General features: G+C 48.0%; 1 protein-coding gene across 1 annotated transcript; it reads right to left on the bottom strand.

Moving 5' to 3' along the window:
• Nucleotides 1-2,734: 2,734 nt before the first annotated feature.
• LOC119362463 (protein SENSITIVE TO PROTON RHIZOTOXICITY 2-like) lies at nucleotides 2,735-4,236 on the bottom strand. The gene has a single exon (XM_037627687.1). It carries the CDS (start codon nucleotides 4,076-4,078, stop codon nucleotides 2,924-2,926), a length of 1,155 nt encoding a protein of 384 aa, XP_037483584.1. The 5' UTR covers nucleotides 4,079-4,236; the 3' UTR covers nucleotides 2,735-2,923.
• Nucleotides 4,237-9,888: the final 5,652 nt, after the last annotated feature.

Consider the following 9,888-nt stretch of genomic DNA (forward strand, 5'->3'; position numbering starts at 1 on the left):
TCCATCATGGGATATAGGGAGCACAAAATATTGTCGATGGCTGAAAAATAAACGTGGGATGTTAGAAACTTGATCCAATGTACTCGTCATGTCATCCCTATGGTCTGTTTGAAGCCAATTAATTTTTCTCAACCCAACTAATTCTGGAGAACAGTATGCATGATCCTTGGTGCAAACCCAATAAGCATTTGCATGTGAATACAATTTGTTTCTTTTATGTTTCTACGTGTGATTTTTGTTTGTTGCTATTGCTTCCATCTAGTGTAGCGGTTTCAAGAAATTCATTATGTAGATTCACTCTCCATGAGGGGGCATAGTTCAGTGTTACTCCCAAGCATATTTTTTGTTTCATCCTATTCTTATGATTTCAGATGTAATTATGTATTTTCGTTGAATTATTATCACCTTCAATGGCAAATTCCAGGCGCTCATTTTGTTTCAGTGAAGGCATTGTAGTTTCAAGTTTTTTCTTACCTTGCCTAGTGGCTACGTTGTCAAGTGAATTTCGCATATGTACTAGATACTAGGTATGTATTAGACAAAGTAAGACCGTAGGATTAATAAATGACATAAATATACCACACTAAAATTGTAATACGAATATTCTTTTCTGGTCTTTTGGTCATGTTGTCTTATATGTTGAGGTCTTATTTTTTCTTCTAAAAGGAATTTTGTGAAGAATGAGACATAATTGAGGAGTACTTTAGGAAAACTCCTTATGCCGGCATTTTGGTAAACCTCGTTATTAATAGTATAGGTTCATTTTTATATATAGGACTATGTACTCCCACTCCCCATATACCAGTTGGATGAACCGATTATACCTCTTTATCATTTTTAATACAGCCCATTGCCCAAAATGAGTTATTATTATAGTATAAAAACATTGTTTGTCTCCGTAAATTTAAAATAGTTTTTATACATATTGTTTTTCTAGTGTAAAAAGGTAACCCACTTATAAACTAATATAAAATGTTTTAGGTCACTTGACCTAAAACATCTTATAGTAGTTTATGGAGGGAGTATCTTGCAAAAACTATGGACCCTGGTTATATTTTTTCCATACTACTCATATAGAGGTATTTTATAAAATAATTAATAAGGTAAAATGGACCCTAGTTATATTTTTTATAAAAACTATGGACCCTAGTTATATTTTTTGGTTTCTATTATCATGGTAATAATCTCATTGTTTCTGATATCAACACCATTTGTGTTCTCATATTGATTTCTAACACTAATTCTCTATTCAAAAAGAAGTTCTATCTCTTATCTCTAAAATGATTCTAGGGTAAGCCATACGTAATTTCTATAGATACACATCTCATCACAGTAATGACTCCAAGAAAGAGAGGAAAAATTGTAAAACACTAGTGTTGATTTTGTGTTACATGGAAACATATATTGTTGCGCTTTACAATGTAAACTAATTGATTGAACTCCCTCACTACAAAAACACATATAGGTCCCTGGGGTGTATGTGTGTTGCTTTGTCAATACAGCCGAGGAGGCGTACCATGATGAGGAAACTATTGCCATCATTCTCACTGCTCTTGAAGGTGTGGCGGCAATGAGCTACTTCATGCATGATTAAAGATACTCTACCAAATATTGGTGAAGATCTAGATAGGGATCGATAATCTAAATCTTTTAGATATGGCTCGGTTGGAGTACATGAGGGAAATTACAGAATCTAGAAGGGATAACTCCACCAAATGATGTGGACAGGTTAGGGTGAATTTATGTTTGTCTGGCCGACCCTCCTTTATTTTCTGTATAATATCATAGTAACATTTCGGGTGTGGTCTTCGTGAGGAATAGAGTAACTGACGCAATGACATTTATAGTGGTCTTTGTTACATCGATGATTACTCATCACAAAATTACGCTACTAGGCCTCATCCAAAGTAAATATTATCTTCATGCATGTATGTATGATTTCGAGTCGTCATGCCCAATCGTTTTTTTTTTTTGGAAACTCCCAATCGTTTCTACTGATGTTGATTTTATCTTCCCTTGCATTTGCAGCAGGTGTCACCAAGGCAGGGCGGCAACAGTTTGATGACAAGCCACATTTATATTCATCTTCTAGACAAGCCCCACTACGCATCATCAAATATGTTCAACAGCTGGATTTGCTAGCTTGTCCATCAATATTAGCCAAATGTTAAGTGTCACACGTGTGGCATGAAGTAACACTACCCTGTTGTTTCTACACTAAAATTGTCATTTGAAAAAAATCCACAAAAAAACTGAAACTTGTCATCCAAACAGAAAGTTGTCATCCTCATGTAACTAAACTTGGCATCAAAAAACGTCAAGCGGAATTGCTTCGTGCCACAAGTGTGACACTTATGGCGGCCCTAATATTATCATCCATCTCATCTAGACATGAGCCTCCCTATTACTACCATGCAACATTCATTAGTGTGTTCTAAGTGGATTTTAAATCCGATCACAATTACTCCCTCTGTAAACTAATATAAGAGCGTTTAGATCACTAAAGTAGTGATCTACTTTAGTGATCTAAACGCTCTTATATTAGTTTACAGAGGGAGTAGTTATGAACATTTCAATCTTTTAAGGTTAAGATTTTTGTGTTGTAAAAAATCCGACATATTTCATATCTTAAGTAATGAATTTATATTGCATACGACAATGAGAAATCAAATCTCCCATTCGTGGCAGGCAACGCATGCATGAGTATGGCTAGTTGACATACTACAAAAGAAGAGAGAGAAAACTTTAGACGTATGAATGCCCTATTTCCAGGGCATGGTAGCCCTATTTTCCAAAACAATCCATAGTGTAACCAAGCCCCACTATATCTACAGTTTGATGGGCTCACGTACGTACGTGTACCAATATCACATTTGCACAATATTTTCTAGATGAACGGGAGGCCACATTTGCACAATGCATGTCATGTAGTAGGAGTAATGGAGAAGCCGGTGTTGGTGCAGTTTCCAGCAAGGTCGTCGGAGGACGTGGACAATAACGAGGATCTCTTGCCGTGCCTGCCGCTGCCGGGAGCGAGCGGCGCGACGGGCTGGTGGCCTGCGAAGAGGGAGACATGGCCGGCGAGCTTGTCCTTGCGGGAGAAGGTGGTGCCGCAGGAGCATATCCAGCGGTGGTCGCCGCAGTGCTTCTCGTGGGTGCGGAGGTCGGAGAGGACGGAGAAGTGCTTGCGGTTGCAGCGGTTGCAGACGTACATCTTGGGGCAGTGGCTGCGCTTGTAGTGGTTCTTGGCGCAGATGACCGACTTGAGCGGCTGGAACTTGGCGTGCCTCCGGTTCCACCGGCACCCGTCCTGCGGGCACGAGTACTTGCTGTTCCTTGGTCTCCCGGCGGCGGCGTCCTCGCCGGAGGTCGCGAACAGCCTGGTGGTCGGGTTGGCGAGCGCCGCCTTGCTCTTGTACTCGTCGCCGTGCGCGCGCATGTGCATGCGCAGGTTGGCGTCGCGCTTGAACCCCTTGCCGCACACCTGGCAGTAGTGCGTGTACTTGGCCAGCAGCTCGGCCGCGTCTAGCTCGATGATCGCCGTGTCCACCGCCGTCGTCGCTTGCGTCGACGATGACACGGCGGCCGCCTCCGTGGACTTTCCGGGGATGTCGTGCCCGCCGCCATGGTGCTGCTGCTGCCACAGCTGCATGGCATCCACCATGGCCTGCTGGTCTTGGTCATCATCCGCTGCGCCGTTCTTTGCATGGCCGTCGACCACACCCTCCGGCGTGGCCGCATGATTACCGGATGTTGTCAACGCGCCGAGGACGTAAGGGTGCTGCAGGGCGTACAGCATGGATGTAGCCGCGGCGATGATCTCCTGGACGACGGCGCTGGCTCCGGGCACCACGGGGTCGACGACGTGGCCGTGGCCGACGAGCGGCTCCAGCTGCTGCACCTTGTCCTTGAGCACGGACAGGTTGTACAGCAGGGTGCTGCGGTGGGTACTGTCGGGCACCGCCAGCCCTCCGCCGTCTCCGGGGAAGGCGGCGTCCACCCCGATGCCATTCATTCCATGGAAGAGCTGCTGCTGGTTTTGTAGGAAGTATGGGCTTGCACCGGCATCTGGGAACATCTCGCGAACCCTATCCTATATTGAGCAACAATATGCATATGATGATCTGCACAAACTAAACAGGAATTTCAACAAGTAGCTAGCTAGGGAAGAAGAGATGAATAGGGATCGATGGGGGATGGATTGGGATAGAACTGGCTAGAAGAGGGGAAAGGGCAAGTCAACTGGGGCTGCGCACTTGGCAACATCCCTACTTGGAGCCTCCCTCGAATGCAACCGGACCAGAGGTGACACTGCACCACATATGTCATAGGTATAATATATACTACTGTACTTCAGTTTTTTTGTGTGCGAAGAATATACTATCCTCTCTGTTCCAAATTACAATATGTTTTCGGATATTTATATATGGAGTACAAACGGACTGAAATGAACGAACAAACATACTAAAACACGTCTATATACATTCGATTCAGAAAATCCGATCTAGAAAAAGCTAGTTAGTACATATTATAATTTGGAACAGAGAGAATAGTCATGTTTCTACCCCTCAGAACCGAAGTACTGCAGCTTCAATTAAAAAAATGTATGGCCAAGTAGACGAATTGTTGGTTTATTTTACTCCAATAATGGTCTGGATGCCACTGTTTTCTAGGGTTGATCTTATTTTCTTAGAGAAGGGTGACCCTTTTGAGGAAATATTGTAAGGAGGTAGCAGCTCAGCAAGAATCTATCAAGAGCACACGCTCAGCTTGCACGTTTCGATCTGTTTCGAGATCTGACTGCCCAGTAGGGCCTCAGTAAGACCAGTAGGGCCTCAGTAAGACCCACAGGCTGTCTCAGCAGGACATAATTATGCACAGTGGCTTTGCCTTCAAAAGAAAAAAAACATATAAAAATGAAATATCGTTAGACATAAACACATAACTAATCTTCATACAAGCAAATTATCCTGCTTTGGAGAAGCCAGTGAGGCGGCGGCTGATTACACTGACCTATTTGGTTGTGCGCAATGTTAATTCTTAATTAAATATTTGGAAATTCTGATTCATTATCGACGTCTCACAAATGCGGAGTGAAAATATGTAGAGGAATGCTTAGAGAAGCGGTTGACTAGTCTTGATCAACTACGTCCTTACAAATATGGTTCTCTGTATGCTTTCTTTTTTTTCAACTCCCAAAAAGGGTCTTGTAGAGGCTGGAGTATTTCAGATCCAGATTCTTTTGGCAAGGAGAAAATAAAAAGGAAAGGTACAGACTCGCTAATTGGAGCATGGTTTATAAGCCAAAAGATCAAGGTGGATTTGGCATTCATGACTTGCAAATTAAGAATGATGTCTTACTTAGTAAATGATTGTTCAAACTACTTATTGAGGCTGATTTTGGTAAACCCTACCTCGCAATAAGTGTCTAGGCCATAAATTTATGTCCAGGCTTATTGGAAACCTGGTGACTTGCATTTTTGGGCTGGTCTAATGGCTGTGAAGAAACATCTTTTTCGTTTTGGATCCTTCACGATAAAAGATGGGTCAGAAATTCGTTTCTGAGACAACATTTGGCTAGGCAATGCCAGTCTCTAAGAACAGTATCCACCTTTTGTACCGCATTGTTCGTAATTAGAATGATACTCTTTGCGAATGTGCACAATTCATTCCCACTGAGTATTTCTTTCAGGCCGAACTTAATTGGCATCCGTCTTATGTCATGGCAAAATCTGCCATTCCAATTGGAATCGATTAACCCAACACAAGGACGGAATGTGTTTCCCTTGAACCTCACTATATTTGGGTCTTTTGCAGTTGACTTTATGTACTATGCGCTCACGCACTCAAAGGTCCCAGTGGATAATAACAAGAAAATTTGGATGCCGAAGATTCCACTAAAGTTAAAAAAAGTTATGGTATCTTCGAAGGGGAGTTGTGCTAACCACAGACAACCTCACCCGTCGCTGTCGTTAGGAAAGATTGGATTGCATGCGACTTAATTCATATATAGGTACATGGGTGCACAACCTCGACTTGTCTCCCAAGCTATACACTGTACATAAGAGAAAGGAAGCGTGACAATACATGACCCTAACCTATATGTACAGTCACAATTGACAAGAAAATAAGAAGTGTAGGTTTTATACTCATGAGATGACGACTTGAGACATGTCGTGCAGACGATAGACAAAGTCATCACTATGGCTACCGTGTAAGACCTTGTACAATGGGAGATGTTTAGGAATGTGCTTAGAAAAATAAATTAGGCTTTCTTAAGCATCAGTGCTTATTTATACAGGATAAAAATAGACACCGGTGCTTCAGAAAAACCTGGTTTATTTTTCTAAGCATCTCTCTAAGCACCTCTCATTGTACAAGGTCTAATGATGCATAAGAGGTATGAAGTGTCCATACTTTAAGAATTTGTCAATGGAATTTGTCGATGGCGACTAGGATAGAGTAGGATCCACCAAAGCGGGGCAGTCCTCTACTGACCCCTTCGCACTGGGCTGCCCCCAATAATGCCAGACTTACATAACTGGCACGTATTATATGTTTTTTTTAGTGGTGTAGTACCCAGCACGTCAAATTACAAAATCTCTAGGATACATAAGCCCCAGGCTGATCTAAAAGCCAAATGCATCGACCAATATTACTCTGGAGCGATGATCGGGCGAGCATGTGGGCTTCAAAGTTTGAAACCCACTTCTCATGACTGAACTCAACCACGTTAAACTGCGCATCTCTAGACTTAGGCTCTGTTTGGTTCATAAGTCTTAAGACTTTTTCTAGTTCCAATTAAAAAGTTTTTAGTTTTTAAAAAATTTCTTCCTGTTTGTTTTCAGGGACTAAAAAGTCCCTAGTCCCTCCGTAAAGGTTATAAAATAGCCATGTTACTCCTGGTATATAGAAAAATAACAATCAATCAACACCATAGGGTGGCGGGCCAATGAGTGCATGGAGGGGCATTGCTGGAAAAGTCCCAAAAAGTCCAAAAAAAGACTTTTCTTGAGAGTCTTCTTCATTTAATCCTAAAAAGCAACTTTTAGTCCCTAATAGTCTTTCCTGTTTGTTTAAAAAGTCTTTAAAAAAGATTTTTTCTAGTCTCTACACCAAAAAGTCTCTGAAAACAAACGCCCCCTTAATTAATCTCCTGCCAAATATGATAGTACACTGGTTTGGATCCCTCCTTCAGTGTGTTGGTAACTCTGAGGCAGTCTGAAGCTATTTTAATTCTTCGGGCGAGCAGGTCATCTGCCAATGATAGCGCCTCCCTTACTGCAAGCGCTTCAACAATCTCTGCATGAATGCAGCCTGAGAAAAACAACTGTAGAAGCTCCCAGAAACTCGCCGTTGCTGCTCCTAGCAACAGTTGCTACTGCAGCCATGTCATCCACCTTCCCCAATGCTCCAAGGCCCCAGAACTGTACGTGACTTGTCCTCTTGTAACTGTCCTTTTTTTTCAACTCAAAAAAAAAAAACTCTCCTCTTTTCGGCGAGCTCACGAACAGGCCCTAAGCCACTGAAACATTTGGAGCGCGCTGGTGATCGAGTTTCGGAGTCGAATTCGAGTTTCCCGTGAAGTTTTTGAGTTCGCGAGTAATCGAATGCTGCACGCGTTTGTGCAGAGCAACGACAACGACGACACCGCGAGCCAGGGGAGCGCCGGCGTCCTCTGGGGTCGCCGTCAGCGCGCGGCCGCCACGGAGATGGACGGGGACGAGACGGCCGTCGTGGCGGCGGCAGAGGCTGAGGTGGTGGGGTCGGCGGAGACGGAGGAGCACGTCCAGCGCATCCTCCTCGCCATCGACAACTTCACTCGCAAGGTGCGCCTCTTCACCCTCTCCTCCTCCCCCACCGATTCCACCTTAATCGTCTAGTGATGCCGGTGGCATTGCAGGTGTCGGAGATGCTGGACTCCGGGCGCGCCATGTTCAAGGACCTCGCCGCCGACTTCGAGGACCGCCTCTGCACGTAAGAAAAGAAACTCGCCGCGGCAAGCCCCATCATCGTCATGCTTGCTCCTCGGGCGGGTGCTCACCAACTACTTGCTGTATTGCGTGCGTCGCAGGATCCACAAGGAGAGGGTGGACAAGTGGGAGGAGGAGATCAGGGAGCTGCGCGCCCGCGACGCCGCCAACGAGCACACCCGCGCCAGCACTTAGGCATCTCCAGCCGTTGGCCGAAGGGCAAAAAATCGCCACTGAGGCGTACCGACGCTAAACCGCGCACCGGAGGTGTAATGTCTCTCAGTCACGCCCTCACGGGTTTTTAAAATGTTCAAATTCGGCGCAAACACAACGCAAAAACGGGCGAGTTCGTTCAAATTTAAACATATTTTATATAAAAAAAAACTACCGCGGGCTACCCCGCCGTCTCCTTCGTCGCCCGCCTCGCCGCCCGCCCACGCGGTTCTACATGCCGAGGAGGCTGTAGAACCGCGTGTAGTCACCGTCGTCGTCATCGTCGTCGTCGCCCCCGCCTACGCCTCCGCCGTCCCTGCTGCATCCCTCCCCCGGTTGGCGCGGCGGGTTGGACGGTCCGGGGGCGTCGTCGTTGTCACTATCGAGGACGATGACACCGTCCTCGTCCTCGCGCCCACGTTTGCGGGCGGCGATCTCCTCCAGGGCCCGGCGCTGTTGGATCATCTCCTCGCGCAGGTAGTCGTCGCGCGACCACCGCATGGCGTCCTCGTCGGAGAAGCCGCGCCGGGCTATCTCCTCGTACTCCGGGGGGAGGCTGGACTCCACCTTGGGCTCGACGAGGACGCCGGAGCTGCGGGTATGCGCGCTGACAGGCGTGTCCTGGGGCTCCGGCTTGACGGGACGGAGGTGGAGGCAGGGAGAGCCGCCGGACGAGGAGGAGGACACCCCGGTCACCATGCGCCTCGGCGTCCAGGAGCTTCCCCGGCGGCGTGAGAAGGACGGGGGAGCGGGGTACTCGAGGCGCGGCGTGTTGCCGCCCTCGATGTACTCGAGGACGGACTCCAACGTGCGCCCGGGCACGCCCCACCACCGACGCCGGCCGGCGGCGTTGAACCTGCCGGAGGGCACGACGTCGTTGGTGGCCTCGAGCTGCTCGCCGTGCCGGCGGCGGAAGTACGGCTCCCAGATTGGGCTGTCAGGGACGTACCGGGGCCCCTCCCTCGCCGCACGCGGCAGGGACGAGCGGATGCGTGCGATCTTCGCACACCGCGCCGCGCCGATGGGTACTGGGGGCACCGGCACGCCGCCGGCGCTGGTCCTCCACGCCCCGGGCACCCGCATGTCCGGCGGGACCGGGTACTCGGCCTCAAAAAGGAGGCGAGCCTCGTCCTCGTGCAGATGACGGCGCCCGAATCCGTTCGCCGTTGCGCCGTCGCCTGGGAAACGCTCGGCCATGCTTTCTCAACTGGTGACGGCGAGAGGAGGAAAGGGGGAGAAATGAGCGCGTCGTCGGTGGATGATCGGGGTGAGTCTCTCCGGCGCGCTTGCAGTCGGCTTTTATAGGCGGAGACGCCGCGTGGTAGGCTTGGCAGGCGCGTTACGCGTGGCGTGATTGCGTGGCGGCCGAGGGACGCGTCGCCCAGCCTTTATTGCGCCACCCGTGAGGCATCAATGGAGACTGACCGGCGCGGCAGCGCACGGCAGTTTTGGCATTGATTCGCCGCGGGAAACGAGGCGATGAGGACGACGAAGGGGCGAGAAGAGAGTAGAGTTGCTGACGCGGCGGGCCCGCGGCTCTTCGCGCCAAAAACGATTCGCCCGGCGCCCCCGAGCGACCCCCAGCGCGCCGGGTTCGGGTTGGGTCCGCCGGCGCCAATTTCGGCCCGAGCCGGCGAAAACTGGGCTTTTGGGGGCGCGACTGGGCCGATTTTTTGACGCCGGCGGACGAAAAAACGTCTGG

The sequence above is a fragment of the Triticum dicoccoides genome, chromosome 1A (assembly GCF_002162155.2).
Source record: "Triticum dicoccoides isolate Atlit2015 ecotype Zavitan chromosome 1A, WEW_v2.0, whole genome shotgun sequence".
Classification (NCBI taxonomy): domain Eukaryota; kingdom Viridiplantae; phylum Streptophyta; class Magnoliopsida; order Poales; family Poaceae; genus Triticum; species Triticum dicoccoides.

What these genes read in the sequence shown, in the direction of transcription:
- LOC119362463 (XM_037627687.1), bottom strand. Translation starts at nt 4,078, where the DNA reads ATGTTCCCAGATGCCGGTGCAAGCCCATACTTCCTACAAAACCAGCAG.